Source organism: Mustela erminea, chromosome 10 (assembly GCF_009829155.1).
Source record: "Mustela erminea isolate mMusErm1 chromosome 10, mMusErm1.Pri, whole genome shotgun sequence".
In the NCBI taxonomy this organism is placed as follows: Eukaryota; Metazoa; Chordata; class Mammalia; order Carnivora; family Mustelidae; genus Mustela; species Mustela erminea.
Window position 1 is genome coordinate 47,831,242 of NC_045623.1, and position 17,084 is coordinate 47,848,325.

Consider the following 17,084-nt stretch of genomic DNA (forward strand, 5'->3'; position numbering starts at 1 on the left):
TGGGAACCTGTTAGAAAATGCAAATTTTAGAGCCCCACCCCAGACTTATTGAGTCGGAAGCTGTGGGCCGAGGCCCACCAATCTGTTTTTCAACTTGTTTTCTGATTCGGATGCAGGCTTCTGGCCTTGTAGCGGCTTCCAGTCTAGTTGGGGAAATCAGATCTCTCAGAGGGGAGAGGACGAGGGCACCTATTAAATGGGGAGGGGGCCACAGTACAAGATGTTCTCAACATTTTTTCTCTGTTGGAAACAAATAGCATGATATCCCATGGACAGACAACACATTTCAAAGACTAACTGAGTTATTTGTGATTGGAAACACTTTTTAGAACCATACCCCTTTCTTCCACTGGGGTGGGGGGGAGCTATATAAAAAAAAGATCATCAGTATCCAATCACTTGTAACACAAATCTCCTTGGTCTCTGAGCTCCAATACATTGAACCAACAGTGTTATAAAGCTAGTTATCCAAAATTAAGAAGTATGTGGCCTTGGATTAGACCTGAAGGAGCAGAGCATAATTAAGTGGAAAGGGAGAAGATGAACAATTCAGAAAGGATAGCACCTTCTGTTTACAGAAGATACAGAAACATAATACTAAATAGGCCCTTAGGAAAGGAGTAAGAGAAAAGAAAAACAAGTAAATAAAAAGCAGAAACTATGACTTCTGGCATTTTCAATGATGCCAGTTGAAATCAGTCTGGAATATTTTACATCTGCAGCCCTGAATAATCTGAAAAAAATCTGAATCATGACAAATTAAATTACATTCTGGGTTGGACAGTGGAAGGAGAGAAAGCTGTGTGAAAATAATGAAACCAATTATTTTTAAAACAAACTGATGAGCACCTCTGTAGCTTACATGTTTTGCCCTTCAGAGTCATTTCCTGTAAGATCATCAGTCCTGTGATCACTGCTCCTATTCATTGTTTCAAGGTGCCACCACACCTCCTCTTCCCAATGTGTTAAAAAAAAAGGAAAGAAAGAAATGAAAGGAACACCTGGGTTCCATCAAGAAGACATTGTAACTCTAATGAAAACCTTGTTTTAAACGTCAAGTGCACCACCTGTGTGTGTTTTCTCAATGATGGGTATATGAGACTGATTTTTTTCTTTATGAAATATTCATTAAAAGTGAACATTTATCAACTATAGTGGTATACTCTCTTATGCTTAGAAGACACTGCCACTCACTCTGTCGCTCTCTCGCTCCCTTTTTGGTAACGAACAGTATATTTTCTGCTTTGTATTTCCATGTCTGTTTTATTTATTCATGTCAGATCACAAGAAGTGGAAGGATACTTTCTGAAAAAGAATACAAACTAAATATCATGAAGAAGGATCACCAAAAATATATCCGGGAGTGCCTAGCTCAGGCTATTTTCCATAAGGTTCTTGATATGGAGGTAAAGTAATCACATTTTCTTTTTTTTTTTTTTTTAAGATTTTATTTATTTATCTGACAGAGAGAGATCACAAGTCGGCAGAGAGGCAGGCAGAGAGAGAGAGAGGAGGAAGCAGACTCCCTGCTGAGCAGAGAGCCCGATGTGGGACTCGATCCCAGGACCCTGAGATCATGACCTGAGCCGAAGGCAGCGGCTTAACCCACTGAGCCACCCAGGCGCCCAATCACATTTTCTTTATAATAGATACTTTCTAATATGACAATTAATAACACTCCTGTACCCAGAAGCAGAGGAATTCCTCCTGTATTTCATGGAAAAGGAATGGAACAAGGTTCCCTGAGAAATACTCTTCTCTCTAGGTAGCAAAGTGCCAAGAGACTAAGCTTTTCTCCCTTTCAGTTAGGGAAAAATATGGACATCAGTATATATTTTGTGGTATTTAATTTAACAAGTGTAGATTTTTAATCCATAATGGCTACTCAAAAACATACCGGCCCTCACCATCTGTACCTCAATTTCCATTTGCTAAAAAAAAAAAAAAGTGACATCTGTTTAAATATCAGTAATTCCACTGCCATGAATTATTTCAGATTTGTTATTCTTTTAAGGCTCTGAAGCTGAGCCGTATGCTAAATTTCAGGGAAGAAGCATTGAAACATCTGCTGTCCCTCCTACTTTAGGCCACGTTGGTCAGCGTAGATTCATAAACTAAGCATCAACAACTTTTTTTCAAGTCTGACATGGCATTTTTAGTAGGATATCTAGCTAACTTGATAAATTATTTTAGCCTTGCTCCATGGAACTTATAGTTTCAAGCATCAACACCATTTTAATCTCCATGAAAAAGCATGTCACTTCTTGGCTTGGCCATGCAGCAGTAAATCAGAAAACTTGGCTGGTGAAAGCATTGACCTGTGAGTGCAGTAAACATTTATGAACAACTGTAGAATCACCAGTAAACCAATACTAAGTGTAGTGCCACTTAAAATATTTATTATTATGCTACCATTATACTGAGCAAGTGTTGCATTCAGATAAGATATGATCTGTTAATTTAGGAATTCATTTTATGTTTTATATCATGTGCATGAATTATGTGGGATCATTGTTTATGGTCCCCAAATTACTTGCTTATAAGAGTATTAGTTGGAATTCTGCAACTAGTGTTAAAAGAATAGTACAGTAAATTAATCTATACCTAGTTTCAAATTTAACCAATAGATACCAAGTTCAGTATTAGCTTTGATCTTTGAAGTTTAGTTTTCCAAATTTTCATGTAATTGACACATCATAACTGTTAAGTATGTTATTATTTCAGAGTCTTCATACATTCTTAAAGTTTGGAATAGATACCTTAGATAAGTGTTAATATGTAATATATAATTTTATAAAATGTAATATATAATTGTGATATACAATATATTAATATACTTAACAAATGGAATATGTGTCTCTAAATTGTCACATCTCACATTTAATTTATGCCGATGCTGTTTACTAATGCTGTTATATATTAATATTCATGTATTCATGCATACAAGAAACGTCAGTCATTAACTGTAGGCTTACCATGTGCCAGTATGAAGTTATGTGATGTAGCCTTGAGATGTAAAAACAAAAAAAATCCAAAGCCAAAAAAACCCCAAAAAACAAAATAAAAAACTATTGTGAAAAGCGATCACATGCTAGGAGCGAGGAAAAACCAACCGGGCTCGAGGAAGATGGGGATGATGACTTGCCTCTGTGAGAGTCAGAGGAGGCTGAACAGAGGTCTTGCTGTTTGAACTGGACCTGGAAGGCTAAATGAGGCACCACAGGAAAGCCTGAGAAAGGCACTGGAGAGACTGAGGACCGCAGGCCTGAGGTAAGAGAAGAGAGGACACCGTGGCTGGGCCAGAAAGCTCGCTGAGGCCAGACCACACAGTGGGCTGGTTGAAAGAGCCGCAGGAAGCGACACTCTTCAGTAGGCCGGGGCCGGGTTTCTGGAGGGCCTTGAGTCCCCAGCGAGGTTTGGAGTGTAGGTGATGAGGCGATGAGATGTTTTTTCAGCAGGGGCGTGAAGTAAATGAGCAGAGCCGTGTTAGAAAGATGATGTTGCTAAAAATGCGGGAGATGGATTAATGAGCTGGAAAAGATTGGAGGTGGGAGGTCAATTAGGAAGCTGTTGCCGAAGGGTGAGGGCTAACAGCAGACGTGGAGACGCTGGGGAGAGGCAGCTCTCCCAGATGAGAGGAGACGTGAACCGGAAGAAAGATTGACACTGACTGAACGAGGAAGGCTGGGGAGAAGGAGCCAGAGCACCGCTGGGGGGCGCTAGCGCGGCAGGTGGCGCGCGCGCTCGACGGAGCTCAGGGACGGCCGCGCGGGTGGAGGGGAGGCTGGGAGCTCAGGGAACGCGGCAGGGCTAGGAGGGAGCTCTGTCGCCTGGTGGAAAACCAGACCCCACAGAGAGCCGGCAGGCTCTCACAAGCTGCCGAAGGGTGAAACCCAGAAGGGCTGGGGAAAAGAAGGAATTTGGTGTGACCGAGAAACAAAGACGTTGGTGGCCTTGGTGAGGCCGGGTGAGGTTGAGAGAGAGGGCTGCAGATTTGGAAATAAATGGACAATGGAAAATGGCTGGTAGTGAACGTAATGAGGTGTGGTGATCCGAGGGTGAGAGAAGAAAGGTGAGGGAGAGAGGGAAGGGAAGTGTCTGGAGAGGGCTGATGATACTCGCTAGGGAAAGATCGAGCCTGCAGCGTCCCACGGGCGGCACGAGGGGATCAAGGACACAGAAAAAACAGTTCAAATGCCCTCAAATGTGTCTGAATGATTTCAAATAGTATTGTAAGCAGCTTACTTTTACATGAGGTTTATTTTTAAATTATATAATTAATATATTGCAGAAAATTAGGAAAACTCAAGAATGGACACAAAGGCAAATAACTTCAGAGAATCCTTCCTCTCAGGGAGAACTGCTGTTGACATCCATTTCCTTTTAGTCTCTGTTCACATTTATGCATTCATAAAAACATGCTCAACATGTGGGGCCAGAGTCTTAAGAAAAGTAAATATATAAGAGCAAAGAAACAGGAAGTTAGCGTCCAGCAGACTGAGCCCCAGATGACAGTTTTACCACTGACCAGATGTGTGACCTGGAGCAAGTTCCTGGTCCTCTGCCTCCGTTTCTGCACTCATGCAATGAGACCGCTTAGCAATTAGCACTGTTCAAGAAGAGATGACGCCCACATGATGCCCCTTCCTGGCATGGGGGCAGCCCCACAGTTTGAACTTGATCAATTAAATTGTATTTCTGTGCAATTCCATATTTTACATTTTTCCCTCATGACATGTATTTTCCATTTTTTCTTTACAAAATCTTTATGAATCTTATCTTAATGATTATATTCTATCCTGGTATACAGATGTGCACAAGTGTTAACCATCCTCTTTAAGATTTATACTGCTTCTGAATTTTTACTTTGAAGAAAAAATTCCTTTCAGGTAACATCTTTGTGTATAACACAGATATGTTTTCTTTTAATTTCGATTTCCTCCTAGGTTTGAAAGTGAAATGTGTTGGTGAAAGGGTAGGGACACTTTTCACTGCTTTATATTAGGAATCGGCTTTCCAAAGAGTTGTACCAATTTATATTCCCACTTGCATACTTACACAGGTGATTCTTCTCCATCTCAGTGACCAGGTGGGGGAGGGGGTAATTGGGGAACAGAGTCAGCTGGTGAGATTATTTTCCTCTAAAAAAAAAAAAAACTTTGCTGTAATTAACATGATTCTCTCCTCTCTTCTTTCCCTTGTGCTTAGCGTTATCATCAGCTTGAAATAAAAAGAAAACTGGAGACCTTAGCTAGGAAGGAGCGAATTCAGAGATTTAAGGTAAGGAGCTACATAATTCTTTTACTTCATAATATTATTTTATGATTTTAAAAGTTAGTGACACCACTATTGATGCTTTTTGAGGCACTTTACTTTTGAGTACTCTTGGCTGAAGTCCGGTGATAGTTTCACCAAGACTCTATCTTGGCCCCCAAAATAGGGACAAAGCTCATGGCAAAATAGGGGCTTCTTCTGCAACTTTGTGAAGTACAAAGCTTTCAAAGCAAACACGGAAACATCCTTTTCAAGTTTGAAATTTTCTTTTTGTCTTTTCTTGACTGATATGTATCAGAGACCGAAGGATTTTTGTTTTGTGTCTGAAAAAACTGAAAATAGATGGTGATGTTGCCAATGTGATGGAAAATGGTATTCTCAGAATTATCCCGTGGCACATTTTCATGCAGAGGTGACCCTTGAATACAGTAGGAAAGATCTACCTTGGCAAACAAAAGCCTAAGATTTAGACGTTCTGTTACAAGGCATTTAAAATCTCCTTATTTGTTTTTATTTTTATTTTTATATTTGATAACCCTTCTTTGCAGTCAACTTATGAAGCATATACATTTGAATCGGGTTGAGAGGTTCAATTAAGCATGTCTGAAAGATTTCATTTGAGGTTGGCAGTTTTATTCAATTTCCTGAGCCATTTGAATGGTCAGGTAATTCTTCATTTTCTGTGTCGTGTCACAAATGTGGGGCCCAAGATACATTTCACAAACTAAGGAATATTTGTAAACCTTCTGGAGAATACGTTGCCACATATAAGGTGGTAATTTTTCCCTTTTGCCTAGTAGACTCAAATCTGCCTATTCCGTCATGATTAAAAGAGGCTCTTGTTACAAAAGTATTGTTAAATAACAGCAGATAGGTCATTTTTTCAAGATCAGAAAAGTTGGGGACGCCTGGCTGGCTCAGTGGGTTAAGCCTCTGCCCTCAGCTCAGGTCATGATCTCAGGGTCCTGGGATTGAGTCCTGCATCGGGCTCTCTGCTCGACAGTGAGCCTGCTTCCCCTCTCTCTCTGCCTGCCTCTCTGCCTACTTGTGATCTCTGTCAAATAAATAAATAAAAATTAAAAAAAAAAAAAGATCAGAAAAGTTGGTGTGTAGAGATTTCTGGTTAATTCAACTTTGCCAATATTATCCTACATCAAGGATTGAGTTATACATTCTCTAACTTACTGCTGGAATGTTGATGAAGAAAAATGGTCCCTGGAAATAGTGACAAACGCTGCCGGAAGATGTGTGGGATTCACTTTCACCCTGGTTGGCGGACGCGCTAACTAAGCATGTGAACATGTTAAAACACTGGCAGAAATTCATGAGAGACAATCCAGTTCCTCCCTATATGATTTTTATTCATAACAATTTTCACTTTGTAGCTGCATTTGGTGAAAGACCTGTGGTTTAAGTTCCTCATATAATATGCAACCCTTTTGCTTGGGGCATGATTTCATTATTTTTTTAAGGTAGAAAAGTAATAGTTTCTGGTAGTCCTTAGTGACCAAAGTTGTGAGGAACACCATGCTTCTTGTAGTGATCTGCTTAGAGCGGATTCATAAATATTGTTGCTGGGACGCCTGGGTGGCTCAGTTGGTTGGACGACTGCCTTCGGCTCAGGTCATGATCCCGGAGTCCCGGGATCGAGTCCCGCATCAGGCTCCCAGCTCCATGGGGAGTCTGCTTCGCTCTCTGACCTTCTCCTCGCTCATGCTCTCTCTCACTGTTTCTCTCTCAAATAAATAAATAAAATCTTAAAAAATAAATAAATAAATAAATAAATATTGTTGCTAAAATCCACTGTATCCATAGCTGTTTCTTTGGGTACAGCTGTTTCTTCCAATATAGCAGACTGAAATTCCTGCCTCTCATTATCACACCCAATGCACCACTACAGCTATGGAAACTTTTTCTGTCATGATAGACCTCAGGAGGAACACTTTTAAAAGTAATGAGAAAGGACTTCTTTAGTAATACAGTATCTCTTAACCGTCAGGCAATAACATAACCTTCATTGCTAATTATGCATCAATTTGTTCAATCACTTTCTTATTCTAGGGAGAATCCACAAGATGGTCTATAGAAAATAACATGCCAGTCCTGTCTCCCCACCCCCCAGCTGGCCCGAAAACTAACCGTGGCCATAGTGTCCTGGTTGATGAAGGACATTCCAGTCCAGGAACACTGGTGAGTCATGTTAAATACTCTATCATGTACCATTCTGACTAAATAATATATAATTTCTAATTACTCTCAGAAGGAATTCTCTCTGAGTGCTTTTCTGTATAATTCTGTGAATCCTACTGAATGCCAATGTGGTCTTCTATCTGTTCAACTGTCTTTATTGAATGCCTCACTTTTAATCAGTATCACCCTTGTCAAATCCATTTTGCTTGTTAGAGCTAGAGTAGTTTCTTTAAAGTGCAGATTACTTGTTACTTACATACCCACATGCCTTCACTGGCTCTGTGCCATTTTTTAGAAAAACCTAGACTTTTTCACCTGACATTTTAGACCCTAAGCCATACGACCTCAATTTAGCCAACCCAATATTTCCCCTCATGATTACCCTTTAGCACTCTACAATGCAGCAAGATTGAACCACTAGTCATTCCACATATGTCCTGTGTTTTCTGACCTCTGGACTTTGTCCTCGCTGTTCCCTCCACTCTCACCTTACCTGTCAAACTTATTTTATGCACACAAACTCAATCATACCATATAGCCTGTCGGGCCAGATACTTATATTTGTGTTTCTTTTATCAAAATCATGGGCAAATACTCTAAAGTAAACATAGTTAAATGTGCAGAGATTCTATTTAAAGAAATTGCCCAAACCAACGTTTCATCCCAGTTTGATTCATTTATAATATAGAGATGGGATTAATTTGAAGGAAGATGAGGTAGCTTGAAACTATAGGTACAGGAAAAGATTTGGAAAATATTTGCTGGAGGTTGATGGTTTAAGTTGTAAGTGAATTGCTTGATCATATCTTTATTCTTGCTTTGTGTGGCCTAATATATTTCCTTGTTAACATGAACTTTTTTTGGATTGCACAATATTTAGGGAGAAATTGCAAAGCTTTCACAGATTGTTGAAGTAGGTTCATCTCGTATAGTGTTAAGCTTTGACATTTCTCAAAGGTAAATATGTTTTGACATTTCCCGATGAACAGCTCAAGTTATGAAAAGCAACCATTTTCCCTTTGTTGTTACCATATTTCCAAGCTTCATTTAAATGTAGACGTACACAAATAATGATTTTTTTTTTGGATGGCAAATTCACTAGGCTCTCAAAAGCTTAAACTGGTTGAAACAAAAGAAACAATCAAGTGCTGTTTTCTATCTTCCCACCTGTTTCAGAGAGGAAAAACCCTTGAAAGGCTTTCTTTTCAATTTTCCAGCTGAACACCCTCAATAAGTAGTTTATGATACATCCAGGAGATCTTAATGTGGCAGGAGTGAGAAAGTAATTTTAAAATTACAGGAAACACTGACACCAGCACTTCAGAAGCCTTTCTGTCTGGTAAACCACGATTCTTCACTTGGTCACCCCCTAGGGTGCTTCTGCACCGTAAAGGATACCTATTGTGATCTTGGAACTGTGGTTCCCATTTTACAGAAATTCAAATCTTCATTTTCTTTCTCTCAGCCTGGATACATATCCTTTAAATTTGACTCCTGACGAGCAAGTGCCTTGGAGATGGAGATAATAATCCTCTTGGGATATTGCAGTTGATTTTTCTTTTAACTTTCTTGAAAAAAGAAGGAAAACATCCAGTGAATAGTTATTGCACTTGGTCACTAATTGAACCTAAACCTTCAGAGTAGCAGATAGGCTTTTAGCTGCACCATGCCCATTAAAACTGTGGAAAGCCATTCAACTCATTCTGCACAAGCTTGGAAAATTCACCCCCAGAGATCGTCTAGTAAGAATTAGAAATGCTCAGCTAAGCTGGGTAATCACCAGGTAGTCAATTTCAATTCACATTCTGGTACAGTTTTGAAAATGTTAAGCTACAGTGCCATATTTATTCCAAGAAAATATATTGCAAACAGTTTAAAATATAGCAAATTTAAGGTGGCTTCTGATGTGAACTACAACAATTTGTAGCTCACAGCTGTTAGTTGAATGATGCAAATTTGTTTTTAGATAGAAATATAATCAGTTAAACATTTGACTGCCATATTCATCTAACTGAATGATATTTGTATGCAAATGTGGGAAATAAAATTTAGAGCACAGAAGCCAATAGATCATGTTCTAGTTTATAGTAACCTGCTTTCTTAAATTCTTACATTAGATTTTCAGCATGCTTGTGTTCAGTTGAAGTACTTGACAAGAGAGAGTCTTAGGCATTATTTGTTTCACAGAGTTCAAAAGAATTCTTTTGGGTGATCTGATTCTCTTGTTCAGAAACCTCTAGTTGGATTTATCTTTGTGGGTTTTAAGACATTTTGCCTTTTGGCTCATGTATTCTTCTGTCCTGTTTCTTTAAATCAAATGTTGCCTTAGTCAATCCACTTGGCTTTCTGTATTGGTCATGAAATAGGTTTGCATGCAGAGACCCAAAATAACAATGACTTAAACATAAAGTTGCCCTCCCCCCCTTCCCAACACGCTTAGGTGAATCTCAGCTGGTGTGCTCATCTCTACTCTATGAAGTCATCAAAAGCTCAAACTCCTAATTTGTCCTTAATCTGCCAAATTTAGTGTGTTGCCTTCATTTACATAAGCCAAGATGGCAGATTGCTGTGTGGATAGTTCAGCCACAGGGAAGTGGGTAAAGGGAAAGTGATGGCACACTTCTTGTAAAGGCATGATCTGGAGGTTTCCTATATCACTTCTGCTCACATCTTATTGACCGAAACTGAGGCATATATCTGTACAGAGTTGCAAGAGATGCTAGGAAATGTAGTCTTTATTTATGATAGCCATGTTCCCTGATAAAAAAAATTCTGTTACTAGTGAGGAAAGAAGAACAGATATTGGGGAATATTATTTCTGCTACCCTTCCCATGTCTGTCTCACAACTGGCTTTCTACCTACCTAGATACTTAAATTTATCATTTTTCTTCTCTGCTCAGCCATTTTCTTCCCTTGCTTATACATTTGGATAAGATGCTTTTGTGAAAACTTGAATTTTTCCTAGCCTTGTTGGTTTATTCCAAATAACATTTAATTCTAAGTTCTGTTAGGTTTTAGATATTCTGTTATTGTTGTTATTGTCTCTTTGGCAGTATTTGTGTAGTTTATTTGGCACTAATTGTCATGTGTTGCCAATAGATGTTAAAATTTACTTTTCAATTTTCTCATACTGCATATAGTTGGAATCCAATGAATGTTGACTTAACAAAATCAGACATTTGGCAACATATGACATGCTTGTCAAGACGGCACTCAGATCAATTTTTGGTGGTAGGAGCTGCCCTCTCATCATTTTTTTTGGATTACACAATGCATTTCCAGAGTTGAATATTTGTTGTTTACTGCTCTTGACTCAGTGCATTATGCACTGTTCATGAGTCATTTATACACCATCCTTCTAACCCAAATATACATGAATTATTCTTAACAGGTTTCCAACTTTTTTGTCATAATAGAGCAACAAGGCCCAGAGACTTGTTTTTTGGTTTTTGTTTTTTTCTTTTCTAAACATTGCTGATCTTTATACTAAACTTACAGTGTTCTGTCAGTGCCACAAACAGCATTTCTAATGCTCCATACTGGTCCTTTTGGTATTCTCTGCAGTACATTCTTGATTGGAAAATGCATCAGTCAGGGTCTCAGCAGGAAACAGATGGCTCACACAAATAGGGTAATTAGGAAGAGTTTAATAAAGGAACTACTTACAAAGGTGTCAGCAGGGTTAAGGAAAACCCACTGGGGATGTTAAGTATGTTGGGGTCAGCACCCTGGGAAGCATAGCACCTAGGCCAGAGAGGGAGAGGGAAGGACTGGGTCCCAGCACCAGCAGGCAGTCCTTATAAGCTAGGAGAGGACGGCCTGACAGGAGCTCTGGATTAGGTAGAGAGACCCAGCTGGCCCATCACAGCCTTGGTGGGAATGGTTCAGGAGAGTTAAGACCTCAACCACTTGCCTCTTGTCTTCTGATCTCCTGCCAGTGCCTTTACTGGCCAAGTCCAACCAACATCGGAGAGTAGTAGGTGTAGCCCATGAAGAAATTACTCCCAGATGGCAGAGCAGGGCAGAGAAGGCAGAGAAGAAGAGCAAATGGAAACTATCCAGCCTGGAAAACATCTCCATTTTCACACAGTGTTTTCCAATTGCCAGTTACTGGTTCTCGTTTTTACTTTCCTGGCATTTCAAGGGAGAAGTTGAAAAAGTGGTAATGCATTATAGTTAAGCATCACCTCCCTTCTTTTTGAATCATATTGTCTGCTTTTACTTCACAATTTTGAAGATGTAAAGAACTTACAGTAGTTTATGTTGAAAACATTTAAACGGAAATGAGTCCATTCCAATCATACTCCTTTAAATCTCGAAAATAGGAACATTATTCAAGGTAACATTTGATTGAGCAAACCCATTTTATGCACTGAATAAATTAGGTATTGTCAGCAAGTTTACAAAATGTATTAAATACGGGAACCTAACAGAGAACATTTCCTTTGTCTAGAATACTCTATAATTGTGGCATTTAGTTATGTAGAGGACTTCCACGCCATATGTTTTAACAAATACTTTGGGTCATAAGGCTATGTATAATGGAAGGACATAATTAAAGTTTAATCTGTTCAGTAAAAAGGCATCATTAATTACTCTAGGCAATTTGTTGGGTTATTAATTGGTTCTGGAAACATGTCAAGATACTAATTTAAATGGAATTTTTTCCCCTAATTGTCTAGACAGCCCCTCGACCATACACTGCCCCAGGAAATATGCAACCTCCAATTCGATTAAAGCCTCTTCCCAGTAATCCTGTGGTGGGAACTGTTCCAAAGATAACTTCGGGATCCAGATCGAAAACCTCATTGCTGGAAAATGAAGCTCCATTTCCCATTGGGGTAAATGTTACTTCTTCAAGAAATATCTTTTTATTCTTCATGGGAATATTAGATTATCACAAGTTTTAAGATGCAAGATTCAATTAATCTACTCAGTGAAATTTATATTATGCACTTATTAAGCATTTACTAGGTACTTCTGTTTAATTATATTTTACTTTAACCGGAAGGCCTATAATTTGTGTTATTAAGGAAAATGAGTAAGGAATAGATTTATATTATTATAAATAATAAATAAATTTATATTATTATAAATCTATTCCTTACTCATTTTCCTTAATAACACAAATAACCTTATAATAATATAAGGTTATCTTTCATTAATTTGAACAGTTATATGAAAAACAAAGAGAAACTTCTTATATGACTTCTATCAGAACAGACCCAGTGTTGACTGATTCTAAATTTTACATGCATGGAACCTAGAAAATGAAACTTTCCAAGAATAGGTTTGCATTTGCATGCTGACTTACTTTACCGTCAGTGTATGAAATTGCTTCAAGTTTGACTCTGGAGAAGGTTGGATATAGAAGAAAAAGTATGTCCCTCTTTAAAATATGGTGAATTTATCATACATAGGAGCTTAACTTTGCTTCCTTTTCAAGGTTATGTCTCTGGTAATTTTAACTTATTTTAAGAGCGCACCAGAGGGAAACATGGTAAACATAAAATACAAGTTACTCAAACAGGGACAAATAATTAAGACATTCAGTAATTAGGGAGGGTATCGTTTGTATTTCTAACATGAAGAAGAAACATTTGCCAGCTTAAGAAGAAACCTGTGTCGTGAGAACAATTACTACTGTGTTCAAATGGGTGAATTTAGTTCCATTTCTTATTAGGAAACCTAAGACATATCAGATTAAGATTTTTTTTTAATTAAGATATTTTTATCTAGAACTGACAGATAACCTGGATACTAAGAAATTAATCCTGACAAATAAATGATCATGTTTTATTATAAAAGTATAATATAACTACAAATAATAACTAATATTTTATCCACTTAATATGCTTTTCAGGTTATGAAGCACTTTTCACAAACCTTATTTTAGTTAATTAAACAGTATTTCCTAGAAAGAAGGAAAAATTAAATCAACAGTGGTAGCACTTTGTCTAAGGAGTAGTTCTTAAGTCTAGGCAGAAGCTTTTGGGGCATAAGTCAGTTAGGCTGGCACTCTAGGATCTGGGGTCCACATTGAAAGCCTGGAGATTTCCTATTTCAGCTAGTGTCCAGGAACAGATATGTCCTGAGACATTGCCTCAAGTTAACAAGAATAACACAGAACAAGCTCATCTGTCTCCCCATAGTAAACCAAAATCAGCAGCCAAATCATAAACGCCCTTAATTCACCAGATATCAAATAATCAAAGCTGTAGAAGCAGTCCATTATCCTACTATAGACAGACCTCTGTGAGAAGCCAGATCACAATGAGAGGGTTGCCTAGTGAGCATGGAATCAGAATGAGGGTATATAGGGGAATGGAATCAGGTTAAAATGGGTTGATGTACCTATCTCATCTTAGGAATGGGCTTGCCAAAGGTACCAGAAAACTCAAAGGTCTTTGGCTAACTCCCTGTGTCTTTCAGGGATAACTTTGCCATTAGGACTAGAAATATTTAAAATCCAATGGGTGGGATTTTCTCTCCCCTAGATAGTGCTTGGATGGGTACATTCCACATTTGTCAAGGTGATTTTATTATTTTTTCTAAGCTCCTATACTTTGATAGATTCTTTTTCCTATTAGATATGTAAAAAGTACTAATCAAGTAATATTCAAGTTCTGCTAGCTAGGGAGAGATTTTTTTTTTTCTTCAGCTGATTTTCCAGTTCTGCTCTGAGCCATTGGATGAATTTATTTGTTAAATCTTCATAGGGCCTTTTATTTTCCTGTTTATAAGTTTTGGGGTATGAGTAATTGAGGGATAGGCACTTAATGGTGACTTTCTTAGGCTGACAAGATTGAGTTTAATTCCATGTTAATTTAAACTAGCTAAACATACACTTTTCATTCAGGAAATATTTATTGGGCACTTACTATGGGCTAGGTCCTGCTCTAGGCATTAGTGCTATATCAGTTATCAAGGCCTACAGAAGTCTCTTAACTTACTGGAGCTTATGCTGCAATGCTGTATAACTACGCTGTCAGAAGACATGTTATTTTTCCATGGTGTTGATGATGAAGATGATTTAATGTAAATCAGACAAATTTCTAAAGAAGTAGTAGTCTTTATGAGTGCTGAGTATGTAGTGAGTACCCACCAAATTCTTATTGTTTTCTTAAAATGTAAAAGTTATGAATGTGAGAATTGTTGAAAGGGACAACAGACATAAGCAAGTTTCTAAGTATCAGGAGTAAAGGTCTTCAATTTAGACAAAAGCAATCTGGTCAAAAACAGAGTGAGGTAAGATGCAATTGAGTGAAAATTGTGACTTAATTCATAATAATTATCGTTATGATAAGAGTTTCTCATACACTATTGGTAAGTATAGAAATTAGTATGACTATTTGTTAAGGCAGTGTGGGAATATGTACCAATATTTTAAATGCTCAAGAATTTTTACATATAGGAATTTATTTTAGGAATATATAGATATGTGAAGAAGAATAGATTCAAGAATGCTCAGTATTATAGCATTTGTAATAGTGAATAATTGAAGATACCTAACAATTTAATAGGATGTTGTTTAGAAACATTATAGTTTATTAAAGTATGTTAAACAAAAAATATAAGGTAAACTTATTTTTACTCGCATGGAAAGATGTCCAAGACACTGTGGGCTAAAAAAGCAAGGTAAGGAATGGCATGGTAATTAAAAAAAAATTTATTAAGCCATTTCCAAATAAGGCATACAACTGACTGATAACTACTTAGAAATAATAATTTAAAAAAATCTCCAAGTCCCCAAAGTTCTGGATTCATTGATTTTATTCTTCTTATTTTCACTTAATTTATATTTGTTGTTATAATATCAATGCACATCATCACAGAAAAATTGGAAAGTGTAAGAAGAGAAAAATGAGAACATAAATAGCTCCTGCAATATCACCTATTTTAACAATTCTAAATTCATTGTTGAATATCTGTTTAAATCCCTCTCTGTTCACGTAAGTGTTGTTTTTGATCAAAATATAGCTTATATGTGCCCTTATTTATCTTGCTTTTACTTATTAGCATTGAGCAATATTTGAAGAATGACTCCCATTTCTTAAAATAACTTTTCATTCTATTTAAGCATCTCAAAGAATAAATTGGCTGAAAAGAAACGTACCAAATAAATTGGTATAACATGGGTAAAAGTGATTAAAGATGACTTCAAGTTTGGAAAGCTACCTCAGATGCACAAAAATGACCAATTTATGAAAATACCAAGATTCAAATATATTTGAAAAATGTGATATGATGATTGATTACACCTTTGGTGCTTTTTAATTTTTGATTAATACAGAGATACATTTTTTTTTCAAATAATACAAAGATATGTAAGATGGAAAATGGTATCTCCCAATAATCCAAATCCCAAAGGCAACCCTTAGTTCAAAGTCTTCCAGTCATCCCTGATTTTATCAAAATCCACATACAAATTCACTTAAAAGAATTGTGTGATCACATCGCATAGACCTTTTAATGTCAGGATGAATAGATTCATAGTATTCTTTTTGAAGCCTGGTGAGAATCTATTACAAAGACATAAAAAAAAATTAGTTAAATATTCTCCTTTCAATCATTCAACTGAATTTGTTGTGTGTGTGTGTGTGTGTGTGTGTGTGTGTGCATCCTTTTACACATTTACATCAACATATTGTACAGTTATTTTGGTAGGGTTTATTCCTACAAGTTGAGTATGTAGGAAAAAATAAGCTGAATAGAGTCTTTGGGTCAGAGTCCGCATTTGGTTCCTTGCCATTATATTATCAAGGAATATTATAACCCCTGGATGGGTGAAATCAATGTAAGAAAAGAACTAACACTCCATTGTTAAGTGAACTATCCAACCCTGCCTCAAAGTACAATTCTTCCACCTCCTTGATTTTAAATTGTTAAAGATTTAATGGATTTAATGTATTATTGAAGAAAAATCCCAAAGTACTATAACAATGTCATCACTGTGTATCTGACATAAAAATATACTTCAATAAGGTTAGGAAGTCATGAAAATTGAACTTGCTGTGGATACTACAAAATGGCAATTTTCAATTAAAAAAATGAAGTGTTTTGAGTTTGCTTATTATTATCAGTTGTATTTACATGCAATGTAAATCATACAGTCTTGTCTTTAATTTTGGGTTGCATTGGTCACTACTACTGTTTCACTGGTTGTTATGTCATGAAATGTGATTACAGGGCAAGAAGGCAGTGATGAAGTTCAAGAACTCCATGGACAATTCACAGGGAGTGTATCGCTATCAACTTCCAAACATTAACAATTACATGATGCCTATTCCTCCTCCACCTCCTCCCCCCAGTGGAAGAATCATGAGGGAAAATAGACTTGAATCATGGAGAAGGAGAAGATTCCGTCCAACCACTGCTCCAAATGGCTTAGATCCCCTCTTTACCAGGGTGAATATGTAATCAAGTTTTCTTTTATTAATTGAGCATAGATTACCTTGTGCTATTAAATTTCTAGATGTGCCATACAAATGAATCTACTGAAATCAAATGCAAAATGTCTTTATATAAATATAATAATTTTATAAGTGTAATTGTAAGCGTGGATGAATCTGAAATCAAATATTTTAGTAGCTCAGTTCAGTAATTAATTTAGCGCTAT

The 17,084-nt window shown here is 37.2% G+C and overlaps 1 protein-coding gene across 2 annotated transcripts in view; it reads left to right on the forward strand.

Moving 5' to 3' along the window:
* The window catches only part of ERICH3 (glutamate rich 3), a 97,500-nt gene that overhangs the window by 23,074 nt on the left and 57,342 nt on the right, over positions 1-17,084 (forward strand). The window contains exons 3-7 of one of the 2 annotated variants that reach the window (XM_032302005.1): positions 1,281-1,406; positions 5,209-5,280; positions 7,336-7,464; positions 12,148-12,306; positions 16,655-16,873. In XM_032302005.1, coding sequence (XP_032157896.1) covers positions 1,281-1,406; positions 5,209-5,280; positions 7,336-7,464; positions 12,148-12,306; positions 16,655-16,873 — 705 coding nt within the window. Of the gene's footprint in view, positions 1-1,280; positions 1,407-2,852; positions 3,968-5,208; positions 5,281-7,335; positions 7,465-12,147; positions 12,307-16,654; positions 16,874-17,084 lie in introns of those variants that run through there. The other variant, XM_032302006.1, reaches the window with a different exon arrangement.